This window comes from Trichosurus vulpecula, chromosome 4 (assembly GCF_011100635.1).
Source record: "Trichosurus vulpecula isolate mTriVul1 chromosome 4, mTriVul1.pri, whole genome shotgun sequence".
Lineage (NCBI taxonomy): Eukaryota > Metazoa > Chordata > Mammalia > Diprotodontia > Phalangeridae > Trichosurus > Trichosurus vulpecula.
In genome coordinates, this window is record NC_050576.1 from 211,185,855 (window position 1) to 211,207,313 (window position 21,459).

The 21,459-nt window shown below is 37.5% G+C and overlaps 1 protein-coding gene across 1 annotated transcript in view; it reads left to right on the plus strand.

Moving 5' to 3' along the window:
• Positions 1 to 21,459, plus strand: part of PRKCA (protein kinase C alpha) — a 511,588-nt gene that overhangs the window by 410,437 nt on the left and 79,692 nt on the right. The window contains exons 6-8 of the mRNA XM_036758262.1: positions 11,482 to 11,638; positions 12,279 to 12,413; positions 12,669 to 12,765. Coding sequence (XP_036614157.1) covers positions 11,482 to 11,638; positions 12,279 to 12,413; positions 12,669 to 12,765 — 389 coding nt within the window. The remainder of the gene's footprint in view (positions 1 to 11,481; positions 11,639 to 12,278; positions 12,414 to 12,668; positions 12,766 to 21,459) is intronic.

Genomic DNA, 21,459 nt, shown 5'->3' on the forward strand with positions numbered 1-21,459 from the left:
TGTGAGATGTTGGCTAAAACCAATTTTTTGCCAGACTATTTTCCAGTTTTCCCAGCAGTTTTTGTTGAATTGCTTGTCCTTTTCTTAGGACTTGAGATATTTGTCTTTATTAAACATATAACTAGTAGTATAGTATGTGTGTTTGCTGCTGGGTATTTTATTTCTAATATGTCCCAAAGATCAACTTTCCAATTTTTTATCAGCATGAAGTTTTGATGATTATGATTTAATAATAAAGTATAGAGATTTGGTGCTGTTAGGCTCCCTTTCTTTCTACTTTTTTCCCCATTATTTCCCTGGAGATTTTTGAGCTTTGTTCCTCCAGGTGAACTTTATTCTTATATTTGCTAGTAGTATTTCAAACGTCATGATATTGAGCAAGTAAATGTTTTTAGGTAGGGCTGTCATTTTCTTCCAGTGGCATCTTCCAACCTTCAACATTCAATACCTTTTCAATTATTTAGGTCCATCTTTATTTCTGTAATCAGTGCTTTTTCATTGCAGTCATATAATTCCTAAGTGTATCTTGGTATATAGACTCCCAAATATTTTACATGTAATGTGAAGTCCATTAAAAAATAATGGATTTTTTCTTTCTCTCTCTTCCCAGGTTTTGTCAATATAATGATTCACATACAGCATTGTTATTTCCGGGTACTTTTTTGAAGGCATTTCAGTTTTTTTAGTTGAATTCCTGGGTTTTTAAAAGTCCAGCTTAATCATCTTCAAAAAAAAGTGTGTTTTTTTTTTCTTGGCCTATGCTGAGAATGCAATTCGACAAAGGAAAACTGAGGCATATTTTCTCCAGGCATGATAACAATTTATTAGCAGAGCATAAACCTATTATTAAAGTGGGTCAAATTGCTACCTCAAAAGACCCAGAGGAGGAGGTACAGCTTATTTTTTTAAGCATAGAGCAAAGAACAAAACAGGGTAGGTGAGGATAATAATACAATTAGTTAGAGGGTTGGCAGCATCATGGGAACAAGTAGAACATGATTACATTAAGAGTGGGCCAACACTCACATAGGGCTGGGCTCTCTGTCTTAAAAGAATGTTTAATTGATTTATTACATCCACCTGCATCCTGAGGCTATTGATAATGAACCAAGGATGGCAGACTTTCTGGCTCCTAAGAGGGAGATAAGACCCTTTTTAATTGGTCAAGGATGGACAGTGTAATTTGTCAAAATATACCAGGTCAGCTTGTAGGCCTTCGAAGATAGATTTCATAGAATTTTTCAGGAGCTGAAGTTATGAGGGATAACAATTTTTCTTGACATAAGGTGATTTGCATGTGGTGCCAAGATTACAATTTCCTTTGAATTAATATATTTTATGAGAGCACTGAATTTCTAAACTCAGCTCAGAGTTTTCCTTTAATTAAATGTGATCAATAGGAAAACTAAACTCTTGCATCTAACTTGAGAGACTGAACTTTTGAACTTATGAGCTTCTTCACTCAGAGAGAGAAAAGGATAAACTACAGAGTAGAGTTATAGAATCAACTACAGAGTGGATTCAAATATAAAATACCAAATCAATGTTTGATTTTCTCACCTGTGGTTAGTCTCTCAGTTTCTTTTTCTTGCCTAAGTTCTATAGCCACCATTCCTAGAACTATAATTACAACAATGTATTCCACAGCTCATTCTTTCTTTACCAAGCCCACTGATTTTCACCCTTTCTGTCTTTCCTTTTGAAAATCCACCTTATTAACTTGAATTTTGTTTTGCTTGCCCCTCATCCACTCTACTCTCCCTCTTCAAATCTTCTCTCTCCTTTCTCTGGCTCTGCCTATTTGCCCATTCAGTTAAGCTATTTTCCTTTCAAGTCTTTCTTCCGTTGCCTTACTTCACTTATAATCTCCTGCTTCATTTCCTCCAGGTACTTCTGTAGTCATTATGGAGTCCACTTTTTCTGAGTCTCTGCTTACAATCCTCATGGTATTATTCTCTTCTTCTGGGTTTACCTCTTGGACATCTCTTAACCCATATTATTTCCTCCTAGTTTTCTGTGACTTCTGTTTAATTTCCATCCTCAGTTCCTGACTCAAAACTCTGTGAAAGGACCAAGCTCTGGCCCCTCCTAAACTTTTGAATAGGTTACTAAAGCCCTGGTTTGTTCCTCACCTTATTTTCCTAAAATCTTAACCTATTGTCCTATACCTTCCCTGATGCGTCTGAGCTCAAAGCAGTAGCAAGTTATGGGGTTCCTGGGTTAGTCTATATTCAGAATAATGTGGTTTTCTGGGCCTTTTGGAGTACTTCATGTTGGAGTGTCACAGATGTTTGGCCTACTACTAAATGTTTGGCCCCCTACAACTTCCCTGTCCAAACACACCAGGCTTTCAACTGCCACCACCTCCTCCTTATGTACAGGATGATGCAGGCCTCCGGTGCTCCTGGAGCATCTCCAGGCAGTGCACTTGCAGAGTTTTGGTTTGTTTATCTGTGCTCGATGATTTTCCTGATTTGTGACCCCTTTCAGAAGTCCTTGGATAGATGAAGAAACTGTTTCTCTTTGACTTTTTCTCATCATTATTTGGTCTGCTGCCCTTTTAAATTATTTGCTGGCATATATAGGGCAGAGTTGGGCTCTGCTGTGACCTTTCAAGTTACTATCTTATCCACAAGTTCCTAGAGGAGGTATTTTTTTTATTAGTTTGTGCTTTACCCTCTGTAATTCTGCTCTTATTTCAACAACAAAATGAAAAAAATCCTTCTTGATGTTTCACTGGGCTCTGGCCAAGTCTTATATGCCTTCCCTTTCCTTTCTTTTCTTTCTTCCTTCCTTCTTTCCTTCCTTCCTTCCTTTCTTTCTTTCACAGCTTTTCTAAAGTTTCCCACATTTTTAGACAGGGGTCTAAGAATTTTGCCTATTCTTTTATAGATTTAAACTCAGTGGGAGTCATCTCATTTTAACAGAATTTTTATTATTTTATGATACCAAATATAAAGAAGAAAGACCTAGTCAAACTGGGCCCTTATTTCACAAAATAACTATAGGTCTCATTGGATGACTGATATGTCATTGATATTATTCAACAAACTTAAGTGCTAGGCCAGCTTTCTTTCCATAACACCAAAACTTTCTCTACCCATCTGTATGTTACAGTAAAAAAAGTGAACTTAAGAAACATTTATTAAGCATCTGCAAAGGCACACAGAGCTAGAAATATAGAGACAAAAATTAAATAGTCCCTGACTTCAAAGGCCTTACATTCTAGTGGAGGAAGAGGCATGTTATAATTCATGCAGAGGTAAGCAAATACAAAATAATTATAAGTTAATTTCAAGATGGACAGAGCAGAGGGCCTCATGTTGGAGGTGACTCCTGAGAAGTGCTTTGAACAGAAGTAGGGATTCCAAAGGGTGAAGGTGAGAGGGGCAGTGCCTTCCATACCTGAGGAGATGGACTGTCCCATGGCACAAACAACTAAAGATGAATTGTCATTCATGGAGAATTGCTAATGGCCTGGCTTGAGTGTAACACACTGGAGAGTAACATGGAAGGGGAGTAATATGAAATCAGCCCTTAAAGGTGGATATAAGGGAGTACTGTTAGATACAGCTACAAAGGTGTGCTGGTTCCAGATTGTGGAGGATGTCAAATGGCAAGCTGATAAGTTTGAACTTTTGTTCTGTGAAGTGGGCAGGGTAAGTTATATTATTCCCTTTGCACAAATGGGGAGATTGAACACCAGAAAGACTAAGTAATCTGCCCAAATTTATGAAGCTAGTCAGTAGCAGAGTTGGGAATCAAACAGAAGCTTCAACACCTTTATTTACTGTGTCTGATGCATGCAACATCATTCATCAAAATCCAACTCAAATGTTACCTCTACCAGGAAGCTTTATTGTCTCATCCCTGTCCCTCTGCCCCCTTTTATAGCCACTCTTTGACTTGGATCTCAGATAGTATTTTATTTTCCCACTCCCTCATCTACTTATGAACCTGTGTGTGCAATTATGTATTTGTGTCTTGTCCCTCTACTATATTATACTCACTTGATAAGAATAGAGACTGTCTTGCCTAATTATTCTATTTCCCCCAGCACCTGGCGTAGTTCTCTACAGCAGTAAATGCTTATAGAATTAGTCCTGGTTCAGCCTCCTGGGCAGAATAAATCTAATCCTTTTGATTAAGCCCAAATCTTCCTTCCCTTACCAACATCATCAGCATCACAATTATGCCATCTAGATAGAATTGAGAAAAGTTCTGAGATAGAATCACTCTAAATATGGCTCACCTGGGGATTGAATGTAATCTGTCCATATGAATACTGTTTTCAAAGCAATCACATAAAGTCTGGTTAGTTGGAAAGGCAATATCTTTCAGGATCCAAAATCATATCTTAGGTTATCAAAGAAACAGTCATAAATCATAGATGAAATAGTGGAAAAATTTGAGAATGCAACATAAGGCCAAGTGTCTGCTGGTAGTCTTGTAATGCAGCACACTGCAATCAGTCAATAACAAGTAGCAGTTATTAAGCACCCATTGTATGCCACATCTTGTGCTAGGAAATGGAGTTGCCAAAACAAAAATGAAAAAATTCTCATTGTCAAAGAGTTTACATTTAATTAGGGGAGAGACATGTAGACATATAAGTTGGACAGAACAAATAAGAGATAATTCTGAAAGAAGACAGCAGCAACTGGGGAGATTAGGAAAGACCAAAGGTGGAAGGTAGAACTTATGCTGAGCTTTGAAGAAAACTAGGGATTCAGGGAGGCAGAGGTAGAAGAGGGAGAGCATTCTAAGCAAAGGGGAGAATCTGTGCAAAGGCAAGGAGAAAGGGGATAGAGTTGGATATTTGATCAAACAACAAGAAGCTAGTTTGGCTGGACAAAGGAGTGCCTGAAGGGAGTTAATGTATGATAAGGCAAGAAAGAAGGATTGGAGTCATATTGTGAAAGGCTAGAAACACCAAATAGAGGAGCTCATATTTGGTCTGAGAGGTAATAAGAAGCCATTGGAGGTCCTTGAGCAGAGGAGTGACATGGTCACACCTACGCTTTAGGAAAACCACTTTGCTAGCTATATGGATAACAGATTGGCAAGAGGAGAGGTATAAAGGAAGACCAATTAGAATGCTATTGCAGTAGTACAGGTAAGAGAAGATTTGGGCTGGAATGAGTTTGGTGGTTCTGAGCAGAAGGAAGGAAACAGATGGGAGAGATGTTGTGTAGGTAGAATCTGTCAGAACTAGAACCTGATTAGATATCTGGAGTGAAGGAAGGTAAGGAGCCACCTACTGTATGCCTAGCACTGTGCTATGCGCTGGGGATACAAAGACAAAAATAAAGTAGTCCCTGATCTCAAGGAGCTTACATTCTATTGGGATAAAATAACATGTACACAGACATGTAAATATAAACAATATACAGCATAATTGCAGAGAGCTGGGCGAGGGGAGTACCAGCACCTGAGAACAGCAGAAGCTCCTTATAGGAGGTGACACTTGAGCTGTCCCTTCAAGGAAGGCAGGAACTATACAAATCAAGGGTGAGGAGGGAGGACATTCCGTGCCTGAAGCAGACACAGTGATAGGAGAGAGCACATTGTGCACGGAAAACAGCTTGGCTGAAATAAAGATTGCGTAAGAGGAGGGGCATACTAGACCCTGTAGATATTCATAAAAAGAGAGATAAATTTAGAATCAGAAGATCTAGGTCCAGATCTTGGTCTGGGCCAGGAGCCAAGATCTGAGTTCAAATCTAGTCTCTGACCCTTACTGGCAGTGTGACCTTGGGCAAGTCACTTAACTTTTGTTTGCCTCAGTTTCCTCAACTGTAAAACAGGGCACCCATCTCTCGGACTTGTTGGCAGGATCAAATGATTTAATCACTGGAATGTACTTGGCACAGTAACTGGCACATATAAATGCCAGTCGTTATTGTCATTGTTAGCACTAGATTCGCCCTTAGTCAAGTTACCTAACATCTTTGGGGTGCATTATTCTTAGCTTTAAAATAAGAGCTGGACTAGGTGATAACTAGGTAGCATTTATATATTACTAAGGCTTTGAAGTGCTTTACAAATATTATCTCATTTTCCCTTTTCAATAACCCTGAGAAATAGTTACTGTTATTATCCCCATGAGGAGACTCAAGCAAGCAGAGGTGAACTGACTGGCCCAGGGTCACGTAGTTAGCAAGTATCTGAGGCCAGATTTAAACATAAGTCTTCCTGACTGAGCCCAGCTTTTCATCAGCTGCACCACATAGATAATCACCAGCTCCCTTTCCTGCTCTCAATCTATGGTCTGTTGATATTAGGGGAGATATACCAACTCTTTGGGGACGCAAGGGTCTACTTAACAGATCAGAAGAGGTATAGTGAATTTCTATGCTCCCCCAAAGTTCATGTAGTTCCAGAACTTGGGCCATATCCTTATTCAGAAGAGTAAAGTCAAGGGGCAGCTAGGTGGCACAGAGCACCGGCCCTGGAGTCAGGAGTATCTGAGCTCAAATTGGGGCTCAGACACTTGACACATTTACTAGCTGTGTGACCTTCGGCAAGTCACTTAACCCCAATTGCCCTGCCTTCCCCCCTGCAAAAAAAAAAGAATAGTAAAGTCATGATATGTTAGAGTTAGCGAGGGATCTTAGTGATCATCTATTGTAGCCCCTTCATTTTACAGATGAAGAAAATGAGACTCAGTAAAGCGAAGTGGCTCACCCAAATGAGTTTCCCAAGTATCATGGATTTATATTTAACAGCAACAGCAGCAGGGATAATGACTCACTTTGATTTTTACAAAACTTTTTCTCACCACGCAGTTGGTTGTACAAATATCATAATATGTATATTATAGGTCAGGAAACTGAGGCACAAAGAATTATGTAACTTGCCTGTGGTTCTACTGCTAGCAAGTGTCGGAAGCAGAATTCTGAACCCAGGTTTTCTGACTTCAAGTTCAGCACTCTCTATGTTACATTACGTTGTTCTCTGTACCACACAGGAATACAGGAAGGCACTGGGTTTTTGACAAGGATGGAAATTCCCTACACAGAGGCAGATCTAAACTGGTCTAACTAAGCTTTAGTAGATAGGTTCTAGAGGGTTGCCTAAGGTACAGAGAGGATTTTGTGGTTTGCTTAGGGTCGTTTCAGCTAGTAAGGATCAAGTGGGACACAAAATCAGGTCTAAGTATGGCACTCCATCTATCTTATTGTTTGAATGATTTGTCTGGTTAATTCTAAGAAGGAGCAAGATTCTGGTTCTCTATATCAATGGTTTCTATAGTGGGTTGTGAGGGAAGGAAATATTAGAACTTCTACTTTAATCTCTGGGAAGATGGAAATATATAGCCAAGTTTAAACAAAAGCTTTGCATAATTTCTGGATAGGATTAAAAAATAAGTATCATAATTTAGTTTTCTCAACAAATGATTCATTTCTTCCCTTTGGATATCTATATCTTTGTGAAGTATCTTTTTCAGCTGTTAAAACCAAGTATAAAAATAAATTCAAGTTGGAACTAAACCTTTGACTCTCCCTATCACGAAATGCTAAACCTGGGTTTTAAAAAATAATGAGCCATATTCAAACACTTTGCTCTCATTAAAAAGTGCTATAATTTTAGTGAAAGGAAAAGAAAAAGGGTCGTATACTATTAAATAAAATAAAATTATTTTGAAATATTTCATATTTTTAATTTTTGTATATTTTTATAATACTTCTACATAATATTGGTAAAGCGTGTGTGATTGTGTGTGTATGTGTGTGTGTGTGGTCGGAACAAGTACTGAACCAGTGGGTTTTTTTTCTTAAATTATTTTCCCCCAATTATATGTAAAGACATTTTTAACATTAATTTTTTAAAATTTTGAGTTTTTCTCCCTCCCTCTCTCACTTCTCTCCTTGATGAGATAAGCAATTTGATACAGGTTATACATGTTCAATCATGGAAAACATATTACCATATTATTCATGCTGTAAAAGAATTCACGGACCCAAAGGGGGAAAAACACCATGAAAAAACTAAAGTGGAAAATAATATGCTTCAGTCTGCATTCAGACTTTATCAGTTCTTTCTCTGGAGGTAGAGAGTATTTTTCATCATGATGGACCAGTGATTTCATTTGCATATAGAAACTACCAGGTGGGGAAAGTCCCTCGACCAGGGCAGGTTGGCACCTACTCTATGTTTAGTAGTCTTAGAGCAGACATTCTTTTTTTTTCCTCTGTCAATCTTTTAATTTATTTTTAGTTTACAACGCTCTGTTCCACAAGTTTTTGAGTTCCAAATTTTCTCTCCCTCTCCTCCTCCCCCCCACCCCAAGATGGCATGTAGTCCAATATAGGTTCTGCATATACTTTCTCATTGAACTTATTTACATAATAGCCCAGTCATAAAGAAGAATTATAACCAAAGGAATGAATCATGAGAAAGAAGAAATGAAACCAAAAAAGAAGGGAAAAGAAAGAGAGAGCAAATAGTTTACCTCAATCTGCAATTCAAACTCCTTAATTCTTTCTCTGGATGTGCATAGCTTTTTCCATCTGAGTCTTTTGGAGCTGTCTTTGAACCTTGCATTGATGAGAAGACCCAAGTCTATTGAAATTAGTCCTCACAGAGACTGTATGTCAGTAATTGTGTATAATGATCCCCTGGTTCTGCTCCCCTCACTCAGCATCGGTTCATATAAGTAGGGCAGACATTCTTAACCTGTGTTCTGGACCCATTGTGTGTTTCACTTAATATAATTGTTTTTTTTTTTTTCCGTAATCCTGTGCATTTTGTTTTATGCATTTAGAAATGGTATTTTGAAAGGAGGTTTAAATAGAATTGATCACACTGTTAAAGGGGTCCTGACACACAAAAGGCTAAAAACAAACCTCTTTTAGAGGTTTGCCTAGAGCATTAAGGAATTTAGGGACTTACCCAGAGGCATACACAGACATACACAGACACACAGACACACACACACACACACACACACACACACACACACACACACTCACACATACAAATGTTTTACTGGGAGAGATAATCAAAAAAAAAAACTTTGGATATCCTCTCTTGGTTGTTTTCAATTTATCCTGCATATATCTTATGTACATCTTATGTACATAGTAATTTTTTCTAGCCGGCGGCATAATAGATAGAGTACCCTACCTGGAATCAGGAAGACTCATCTTCTTGAGGTCAAATCTGGCCTCAGACCCTTATTAGCTGTGTGACTCTGGGCAAGTCAATTAACCCTGTTTGCCTCAGTTTCCTCAACTGTAAAATGAGCTGGAGAAGGAAATGGCAAAACACTCCAGTATCTCAGCCAAGAAAACCCCAAATGGGGTCTCAAAGGGGGACTGAAAAATGACTGAACAACAAGTGATTTCCATTTTGTTTCCCCCTTTATAAGGTGTGGTCCTTGAGAACAGGGACTATCTTTTGCTTTTTTTTTTAATATTCCCAGTGCTTGGTATAGTTCCCAGAAAATAGTAAGCATTTAATTGCTTCCTGACTGACTGACTATATGCTATATTATATTTGGTGGCATTATGGATAATGTGCTAAGTCTGGAGTCATGAAGCCCTGAGTTCAAATCTAACCTTAGGTACTTCCTACACAGCTGACTCTGGGCAAGTCCTTTGACTTCTAAGATGCCATAAAAACTCTCCATATCACAGAGTTGCAGTACAAATCAAATGAGATAATATATGTACTGTACTTCACAAACCTGTTGTTGTTACTACTGCTGCTATTACTTTTAAGTTCCCTGATAGAACTTGGGTCTTTCATTTAACCAATGTGAATTCAAGGAGTTTATTCATTTTTTGAATGGTCCATGGATCAGTTTTATTTTGTTTTGTTTTGTTTTAAAGCTTCTGAATGCCAGCACTAGATTTAATCCATGTGTGTACCCAACTGGCAGATGAATCTTCAGTCTGTGACATCTGAAACTAGGAAACCAGAAAGTACAGAATGAACTTTGGTGTTTAAAAGTAAAGCATGGTGATGTTGTTTGTTTCCTTAGGAGATTTCAAATTTTTTAAAAAGTGTGATTTGAGGAAATGGGTAGTGTTCTGTTATTTGTCACAAAAGACTGGGTCATAATCAGTTATTGCCAGTGATGAAAATGTTTTTAAAATATAAGGTAGATTTAGATTCTGAAGAAATGTAAAAGGTTTCTCTGTGTTGGGATTATTAACCTGATCTTTTTATTTAGTTGAATTTAAAGTTTGTAAATATATCTTTGGGCTAGGTAGAGTTGTCACTGAAAGAATAATAATAAAAATAATAATGATTTTTATAACACTTTGTGTTTTACAAAGTGTTTTATATATATATATATATTTCTTTCCTGATTTGACCCTAAGAACAACCTAGTAGTCCTAGTAGTACCCCGTTTTATAAAGGGGTAAAATAAGGTTGATAGAAGTGAATCACTAGCTTAGGGTCACACTGCTATTAATTATTTGAGATGAAATTTCATCTCTGTTCTTCACGACTAAAGCACTTTAAGAATGATCCAGTACTATATCCACTATGACTACCTACCTTCCTAAAAATAATAATTAATAATTATGTAATTAATAATAATAAGAGCTAACATAAAGGCTACCATAAAGTTTGCAAAGAACTCTGCAAATATTATCTCACTTGATCCTGTGAACTAAGTACTACTATTATCCCTTTCGTTCACATGAAGAATCTGAGACAGAAGAAAGTTAAGTGATTTGGTGGTAAATATCTTAGGCTGGATTTGAACTCAGATGTTCCCAACTCCAGGTCTTGAACTTATCCACCGTGCCACCTGGCTGCCTAGAATTATGCCCAGAGGTTCAAGAATTTGGAGAACACCAGGAGCACTTATATTCCTTCAACACATAGCAGCCACTGAGCTTAGAATCTAGTTAGCAAAAATAATTATTAAAAATACAAATATACTATTGGGTGACATGGTTCCACCCCACCCCCAAGACATCACCTCTAGATGAGTTTCTCCCCAACTTTCTTTTGCAACTAACCCCACTCCCTTGGCAGAAACCTTGCATTATCTCAGGGTCTCTCCCCTCAGGCTTTTTATTCTGAGATCCAGTCTCTTTCTAAGGTCATTCCCTTATTTCCAAATGTGTTTGTCCTTTCTTAAAAAAAATATTGATTTGAGTGTGCTTTTGTACTTTTTGCACCTGAGTCCATCTTGTGGTACTCAATCAACTCAGAATTGCTAGTTATAGCTCTCTGGGTAGAGGAAGGGAGATCCTAGATTTGGGGATAGAGAGGGGATAAGAAAGTCTGGCTTTTATAGCACTTATTAAAAGCAAACATCTGTGTGACCAAGCTCTGACTATGGAACTGAATAGTACTTTTTTAAAGGTTCATCATATTTGTTGCCTTCTCCCAAGCCTCATGTGAACTTGACATTTCTTCCATTTGGCTTGGATTGCCATCAGCAGATTTGTGTTTACAATGGTTAGCCCTCTTTTATTAACATTTGCTTTTTTTTTTCTTTTTCTCTTTGTATAGTACGAGATGCAAAAAACTTAATCCCTATGGATCCAAATGGACTTTCCGATCCCTATGTGAAGCTGAAACTTATCCCTGACCCTAAGAATGAAAGTAAACAAAAAACCAAAACGATCCGCTCCACACTAAACCCACAGTGGAATGAGTTATTCACATTGTAAGTAGAAACCTCTTCTCTAGGTGAAAAGAGGCCATGCTTTGCCTCATTTCTTACCTAGCCTTAATCACTGAATGGGCATTGCCTCAGTCAAACTGAGACCTAGAAAAGACAGTAACTTCAAAAGGCCAAGGTCTCCTACTGCATCCAGGGCCATCTCCAGTCATCCTGATCTATATCTTGCCACTGGACCCAGATGGCTCTGGAGGAGAGAGTGAGGCTGGTGACTTTGCACAGCCCTCCCTCACCTAAATCCCATTGACTTGCAAGTCATGGCATCACATTCCTGATGTTATGGTCCTCTTCAAGAAAGAAGGACAAATAGCAACAATAGAGATCTGTTCTCGTCTTCTCTGATAATTTGTCCTTTCTGTATGTGCTCTATTCTTGCTCTTAGTGCGATGTATTTTTACAAACCATCATGATATTTAGAATATCCCTATGCCTTTCTGCCTGTGGCTGTCTTCTCAGGTTAATGGATAAACAGAGTGTCACTGTTATCTTCTCTATCTTCTGGAAAGAAAAACTATTTCCTGAGAAGTTATGCAGTATAGTTGGGGGGTATCATTGGGACCATTTTCTCCCTGATTCATGCTGAGATGATGAGTGTGTGATTTTTTTTTCCTCTCATTCTTTCTAGCAAATTAAAACCTACAGATAAAGATAGACGGTTATCTGTTGAGATCTGGGACTGGGATCGAACAACAAGAAATGATTTTATGGGTTCACTTTCATTTGGTGTATCGGAACTTATGAAAATGCCAGCAAGTGGATGGTAAGACCTCATCTAGTCAAAATGTATCTGCAAATAAAGTTATTTGGCTTAAAACTTTGCATACATAGAGAATTAGAATAACTCTTTTCAAAAGGATCCAAACAAGTCCTCCAAAAGTGACTGGACGGAACCTGCTTGGTTTTGCTATATCTGATTATCAAACAGTTTAATCACCGGTTGAAGGAGAGGCATTGCATAAACTGTTGTTGTTTTGAGGATAAGCGAACTTACCATTTTCTTCTATTTCTTTGAAAGGTATAAGTTGCTTAATCAAGAAGAAGGTGAATACTACAATGTGCCCATTCCAGAAGGAGATGAAGAAGGAAATATGGAACTGAGGCAGAAGTTTGAAGTAAGGATGAGAAGGAAATAGATTGAATTACCCTTCCTCTGACTAAGCAACACTTCAGAGAGTTAATCTATACTTGCCAATGCTCAAAAATGATCATTAGCTATTTTCTTTAAAACACAGATGCTATATTATTAAAGCAGCAATATAAAATGCCCTAGTGCTCAGCTTGCAGTCAGGAAAACATGAATTGAAATCCTGCCTCTGATCCTTAGTATACTTAGATACTTAATAACTAGACTTATCTAGTCAATCATGAATGGGTTGCAATGCTTACTGGCAAAGGGAATTTGCACAATCAGGATTCTTTATGTTTGCAAAATCATATTTCCTTCTTCTATATTTCTTTGCAAGTTCTATTCTTCGCTGTCATTAATCATTTGAGCAATGAAAACTGAAAATCTTCTATAATAGACCAGGCTGAAAGAATTACTTGTCTTGGGTATATTTTTAAAAACAACTAGGTGTTGCCATAGTGCACAGAGCACTGGGTCTGGAGTCTGGAAGTCCTGAGTTCCAATCTGGCTCAGATACTTCCTAACTGTATGATCCTAGGCAAGTCAGTTCACCCTGTTTTCCTCAGTTTCCTCATCTGGAGAAGGAAATGGCAACCCACCCCAGTGTCTTTGCCAAGAAAATCTCAAGTGGGGTCACAAAGAGTTGAACATGACTGAGCAACAACAATATACAAAAAAAGCTTAAATATTCAGATTTTATAAGGAAGCAGTTGTTCTCTACCATAAGGGAGTAAAGAAGTACTTTGGGCTTCTAATCTTGAGAAGAAAAGCTATAAAATACTATAGGTATGTGACTATTCGAATGGAGGCCCTTCTAAACAGATATCACTCTGACTTTTCAATGCTCTTGGACAGACCTCTTCTTTGTGTCCATCAAGTCAAGTCTTTAAACAAAACACAGCTTCTACTGAATTCTCATTTCATCTCAATCAATAAGTTCATTTTAATTTCTAACCTCATCACAAATGTCTATTAATCTTCATTAATCTCTTCCTTCCTTCCTTCTATTTCCTTATCAAACTTTTTTTGTTGTTCTTGTTGGGGAAGAGGGACCAGCATTTTATAGATTCTTTTTCTCTAAGCTGCACTTTTGTGGCCAGGACAACTAATTTTTCCTAGTTTCCTATTTACATTTTGACTTCAGTAGTAATTATTATAATTATCAGTAATCAACCTCTCTTTGGCTAATGTTATTTCAAATCCTCTTACTCTTTATGGAATAAACTAGGAAGCATATATATGCACACATATACACACGCACATATATACATATAATAACATTTATAAAAGAGAACATGTAGAGCTATGAATTTAAATATGTATACACATGCATATGTACATATACCCATATGCATATATATGCATACACATGTATTGTTCGTGTATATATATATATATGTAGGTGGGTGTCTGTGTGTATACTTTTCAAGAACCCTAGACATGTATGAGACCTGCAGCTAGGTGATACAGTAGATGTAGTGTTGGACCAGGAGTCAAGAAGACCCAAGTTCAAATCCTGCCTTATTTACTACCTGTGTGACCCTGGACAAGTCACTTATCTTCTCCTAGTCTCAGTTTCCACACCTGTAAAGCACCTACCTCACAGGGTTGTTGTGGGGACCAAATGATATAAACTGTAATGTGCTTTGCAAATCTTAAAGTGCTATAAAAATATTATTGGTGTTGTTGTCATTACTACCCTTTTTAGACCCCAAAATATGCATATCTTATCTGCTTCCAATAAATTCTTAAGAAGCTTGGAATAAGGACTTAGCCAAATTATTTGATTGTCCTGGAAAATGATTGAATTACCTCTTACTAGAAATAAATAGGACCATCAAATGAGTCTCAAATCTATAAGTAACATTCTTTTTCATAAAAAAATTTTTGACCTAATTTGGTGTTTCAAATAAGAAGCTATTTTCTTATTACATTTTTTTGTAAAATGGAAACTATCTCCCCACATGGTTATTAAAATGTTTGCTAGTTTGCTACTCCATTGGATTGGCTGTATATGTTTAAACATGCTCCTTTGTTACTAAAATGACCGTTCAAAATGTACTTGCCAATAAAAAGAACTCGGCAGTCTTGTTTTAAAATACAAAAGGGGAGTACACAACAAAGGGGGATTACACAACAAAGGGGGAGTACACAACAAAGGGGGAGTATACAACCTGAACTCTTACACAAAATGATGACAATTACCATTTGAACATTTTTGGAGACATGATTAAGATTCAAATTTTGTAGTGCTTACAGTTCTAATAGCTATCCATATCTTTCCTTTGTACGTTCCAAAGAAAATGCTCTTTTTCAATTTAAGTTTGTTGTGTAAAAACTTTACTTTCTGTAATATAGCCCTATATTTGTTCTTATCAAGTTTACTATATCACAAAGCAATCCCAATTTTCCCATGTTTCGGAAAGCATACACTCTGGGCACTGGGTAGGATGACATGGAAGAAACTGGTCTGCATAATGTAAAAAAAGTGCTTTCTGCTAGTTTTGGATCCATAAAGCTTCATATAAACCACCTTCAAAATATTGCACAGTTTAGAGAACATAATGTTCTGTTGGTGTGAAGGCTCCTCCCCAACTATTCACTTTCTCCATACAAAGTCTCAAACATTCCTTATTCATTATGTATTTGGTTCTTGCCCACAACATTGAAACAAAAATCTGTCTGTTCTCGAAATATATCAAAGCATTTGTCTTGATTGTATATAGTAAAAATAGAAGTGAACGTCTACTTAGACTTATACCTTCCTTCAGGCTGCATTTTGTACTTTGTTGCCAGATTTGAGAAGGTAAGAACTGGGTCCCTATTTATTTTTTGTTACTAAAAAGATTCTGTGGTCCTTCTTGAATCAATTTCATTCATTGTGCATTCATTTATTCACAGTCACGTTACTTGATAGCTAGAATGTCACATGGCTGCCTCATATAACTTAAAAGAGCTATTCTCAGTCTTCTCTTACCTAGTCTTAATATCCCCACTTCTTTCAAGTGATCCTTATATGACATGGATGCTAGGCTCTTTGCTATCGTGATTGCCATCTTCTAAATTCTCATTGGCTTAGTTGTATCCTTCTTAAACTGTGGCACCTAGAACTGAACACCATACTCTAAATGACATCTGTCCAGAACAGAGTACAGAGGGTCCACTGTCTCCTTAGTCCTGGAAACAATACCACTCAATGAAGCTTCAAGTTTCTTAACCGACACATCATATTGGGGCCATCTTGCTTTTGACATCCACTAAAACACCCAGAACTTTTTCAATCTCCTGTCTTAACCACAAACTCCTATCTTGTACTTGAGAAATTGATTTTTGTGTCCATGTGTAAGACTTTACATTTACCCGTAACAAAATTCACCTTGTTAGATTCAGCCCAGTAGCCCAACCTGTCAAGGTCTATTTCAATCCTGACTCTTCCATCCTTTGCATTATCTATCCCTCTCAGCTTAGTGTCTTTTGAAAATGTAATGAACATGCTATCTGTACCTTTATGCAAGTCATTGATAAAAATGGTAAACATCTTCAGACTAAGCACAGATTCCTGGGGCACTTCCCTGAAGATCTTCCACATTGATATTAAAGCATTAATTGCTGTTGTTTGAGTCCTGTCATTCAACTCTTTGTGAATCCATCTGACTGTACTGTTGCCTAATACATATTTCTTCATGTTATCCGTATTAATAGCATGAGACACGCGATCAATGGCTTTGCTAAAATCTAAGTAAACTGAATCTTTAGCATTTTCCTCATCTACCTTTGTAGCAACCCTTTCAAAAAAGGATATAAGATTATTCTAGAGCGATCTGTTCTTAACAATGGCATGTTAGCCCTTTGTAAACACTGCTTCCATTTCCAGAGGTCTACTAACCATCTCATTAACAATCTATTCTAAAATTTTCTTAAGAATCAAAGTCAAGATCCCAGCAGTCCTGAAATGATTTTCCCCACTTGAATTTTAGTCTGGGTTTCTATCTTCCTCTGAACGCTTTGAACTCTACTTTCTTAAAATCTACTGCGTATTTCACACTCTATCCACATTTCTTTTTTATCATATTGTTGTTACTATTGTCATTCAGTAGTTCGATCATGTCCTACTCTTTCTCACCTGTATGCGATTTTCTTGGCAAAGACACTGGAATGGTTTGCCATTTCCTTCTCCAGTGGATCTTTATCACATTCTAGACTGCAAAGCATTACTTACTCCCAGAATTCTCATCATTTCTGCCTCAGCAACTATTTTCTCCCTACTAGTAAGAATTAGATCTGGAGTATAATCCCCCCATGTTTCACCTGTCATTGGAAGTATTAAGTTATCAGTAAGGCAAATCATGAAGTTGTTAGCTGCTCTGCTTTTGGGAAAGAGAAACACACTGAGAGACTCAGAGAAATGTGCGGATAATTGAGGTCCTCTCACCATTTATTGGTATCCTACAGAGTAATTCATCAGTAAGTTATCATTGAGTGTTTACTTTGTGACGTGCCATGTGGGAACACAAAAGAATCTGTGGGGGAGCTCTTGATCCCCAAAACATACAACTTAGTTGGGGGAGGAAGTGCAAAAGCAGAGCCAAGGCTCCTTGGACGTTTAGTACCTGGACAGCTTTTTAACAATATAGACCCTTCTCCCTCTCTTTCCTCCACCAACCAATGCTACTCAAAGGCTAGAAGCTTTTCTTGTATCCCATGACACTGCAAACTCAGGACATTTACCATGTCTTTTGGATCCTTACAGAGAAAATACCTAGAATATGATTAAGGCCTGAAACGTCTGGATGAGTATTGTTGAACCAATGTTTTCCACTATATTTAATAATAGCCCATATGTCAGAAGCTAGTCTATTTAATGAGAGTTTCAGAGAGTTCCCAGAATTTTGATATTATTTTACTCTTTCAGTGACTATTGAAATTTATCTTGGTGGATGGAGAAATACTGCCAAGTCTTGTGATATACATCTACCTGTTGACTTTCTGGTCTATAACTTTCTGGTCTGGATCCTATTCCAGAAAATCAAAAAGGATTTTCTTCTGAGAAAACAAATCTCATGCTTTACCTTCATCATAGATCAAAGTTTGGGAATAGCCTAGAGACCTGTGACATTAGATGTGAGAAGTTATCTCACCTAAAGGAACATTGTATGTTCTTTAACTTAGCAATCAAACTCATTACCTAGTAGCAGCACCATAGACATTCCTTTCAAAATATTTTTGAATATTACTGATATCTTTGATTTGTCATGACCCTCATTTCCCGATATTTCTCCCTTTTCCCTTAAGAGAACCATTCCTTATAACAATGAATAAAAATGAAAGAAGATAATCACTTCAGCAAAACTGAGCAATATATTGACAAAATGTAATAGTACATGGTACCCAACACCCATTGTCTCCTGACTCTGCAAAAAAAAAAAGGGTGGGGAGGGGCAAGAATTACATCTTCATATTTCTCCTTGGGGCCAAATTTGTTCATTAAAATTACAGTGTTCAGTTTCAATTTTTTTCTGTTCTTTCCATTTGCATTGTTTTAATCATTGTGTTTGCGTGTGTGGGTACATATATGTACGTGTGTAGCCCTGTTTACTTCACTTCATATCAGTTCACAGAAATTTTCCCATGCCTCTCTGTATTCCTTGTAGTCATCATTTCTTAAGAGTATAGTGATTTTCTTGTACCACAATTTGTTTAGCCATTCTCTAATTGAAGAGCATTTACTTTATTTTCAGTCCTTTGCTCCAATAAAAAAGTGCTGTTTTAAATATTGGGGGTGGGATTTCTTTTTATCTTTTACTTGCTTGGGGTATATGCTTAACAATGGGATTTGGGGGTTAAAGGATGTATATAATTACTTTTTTAGAATAATTTCAAATGTCTTTGCAGGATTGTTGATCCAGTTCATACTTCCACTAGTGGTTCATTGTTTCTGGTTCCTTTCTGCATGATATAATGTCCTTGTGTATCTTTACTGATGTTATGAATTTTTATTTTGCCCTATCAGATGATATCACTGCAACTACTGCTTTATTGGATTCACCAGATGCACAGTAAATTTTGTTCCAGCCTCAGATTTTGATCCTGTACATGTCTTTACTTTTTAGATCTGTTTCTTGTATATAACAGATTATTGGATTTTGTTTTCCTATTCATTCTCTTGAGATACAGCTTGGCTAATAGATAGAGAACTGGCATAATGGATAGAAAGCTGGCCTCAGAGTCAGGACAATTGGGATTCATGTCTCGCCCCTAACATCACTGGCAGCGTGATCCTGGGCAAGCAACAGTCTCTCAGTGCCACTAGGCAACTCCCTAAGATTACAAAGTGCATATCTGCATTTCTAGGGGAAGCTTTCATTAGAAACTCTACATGAATGAAAGTGCCAGGCTAAGTTTTTTAAATCTTTTCAGTCATTCTTTTCACTTTAACAATAAATAATGGATTGTTCATTCAAATTTAATGTCATAGTTGTAAGACATGGGTTTTCCTCCATTTCTTTATTGATTTTTTTTATCTCCTTCCTCTTTTAAATCACTAATTTGTTCTTGCAGTTAGTTTATCTTACATTTCTTTGATGTTAGTCAATTCCCACAGACTCTAACTTCCCTTCCCCATTCTATTTGCTTTCCCCATCTCCAATTCTCTGAATTTAATTAAATTGTTCATTTTGCATTTTTTTTACTTAGTGATCTATTTCCCTCTCTTTTTACCTTTCTCTTTTCTTGCCTGCTTAAGTGATTATTTCGAAGTCTTCCCTCTCCTCTTTCTTTCCAACCTCTTATTTGAAGTAAATTTCTTTTATGACATCGTTTCCCAAGAAATCTTCCTTTGCTTTGTTCTCTTCATTGTTTTTCTTCTCTGAATTTTCTTTTCTGATTCATATGCTCTATACTTATTTTTTCCTTCTTTATTTTCTCTGTACCCTACCTTGAGGTTAATGCTTCTAAAGTACCAGGTTAGAGCGCCTTCTTCTAACCAACTTCTGTTATTACCTTTGTAATGCTTGTTCTATTCTTTTTTCCTGTTGTGTATCCTTCTTAGAAATATGAATTTATAGGGGAAGCAATGACAGATAGAAGCAGTGCTGTATGGTAGGAGTTGTCTACACTCTGTCCAAATCGTGAAGCCTGCCCCAACCCCTTGCCCTGATCTAGATTGGTCTCTGTCCAATTTGGAGATTTGTATGCTACTAGTTTTCCACTATGTGTACTAAGTTAATTTTTTTCTTAAAAAGTATCAAGACATCCTTGAGACTCAGTTGGCTCAGAGGACTAAGGCTCTGGCCCTTGATATAGCATCCTGATCACCTGAGTACAAAAATGCCGCAAAGAACTCTGGCTGCTCCCATGGACAGCAAAGAGGCAGGGAGAATGCACTTAACTAAACCAAGGCTCACTGAATATTCTTTCCCTGCTTGAATGTCCTCTTTTTGTGACTAGGCAAAGTTTCTTTTGTTAACCATTAGTATTTTATTTTACTCCAGACCAAACCAAGTCCCTGGTCTGAGCCAGCCTTGCCCTGCTATCTCTGTAAACTCACCTTTGGTTTTATGTCCCTCTCACTATTTGGGGTACTGGTTTTCCCTAACACCTCACACATCCATTTTCCTGGACAGAATGTTACCCATAGAGACATAACACTCTCAGAGAAGGCCTCTTTTCTCACTACGCTAAACATTCCTTGAAGTCTCCTCTCTCACTGTACATCCTCAGTTCTTCACTCTTACTTCACATATTCAATCCATTACTCAATTATGGTGTTTTTACCTTCAAAAGTGGTCCCATCACTTCCTGGAAAATAGAGGGAAAAGAAAGGGAAGCAGGTTTTATATTGTTGGGCTCAAGGATCACCAAAGATGGCAACTGCAGCCATGAATTAAAAGATGCTTGCTCCTTAGAAGGAAAACGATGGCAAATTTGGACAGCATACTCACAGTCAGAGATCACCTTGCTGAGGATGGTCTGTATAGCCAAAGCTGTGGTTTTTCCAGTAGCAATGTAAGGCTGTGAGAGACTATAAGGAAAGCTGAGTGCCACAGAGTCAATGCTTTTGAATTGTGGTGCTAGAGAAGACTTTCAAGAGTCTCTTGGATAGCAAGGAGATCAAACCAGTTAGTACTTGAAATTGATTCAAACTTTTCATGAAAGGTCAAATATTAAAGCTGAAGCTTAAGCACTTTGGCCACATGATAAGTCATTGGAAAAGACCTTGATATTGGTAAAGATTGACGACAAGTGAGGACAGCGGAGGATGAGATGGACAGACGGTATCATGGAACATGAGTTTGGACAGACTTTGGAAGACAGTGGAGGACAGAAGGACCTGGTGTGCTATTATGATCCACGGAGTCATGACGAATTGCACATGATGGAATGACTCAACAACAACAAACTTCAAAACATCTCTTTTATACATTTTCGTCTCTCCACTCACCCAACCACACCCTTGTCCCCTCTCACCTGTAATATCACTATTGCAATAGCCTTCTAAAAAGCCTCCCTAACTCAAGCCTCTCCCCACTACAATCCATGCTCCAATAAGCTGGCAAAGTGATTTTCCTAAAGTATAGGTCTAACTATGTCATCCCCCTACTCAAATGCCTTCTTTTTTGGCATTCAAAACTCTTTATATCCTGAATGAATAACACAATAGGGTCATTTACCAGAATGAATG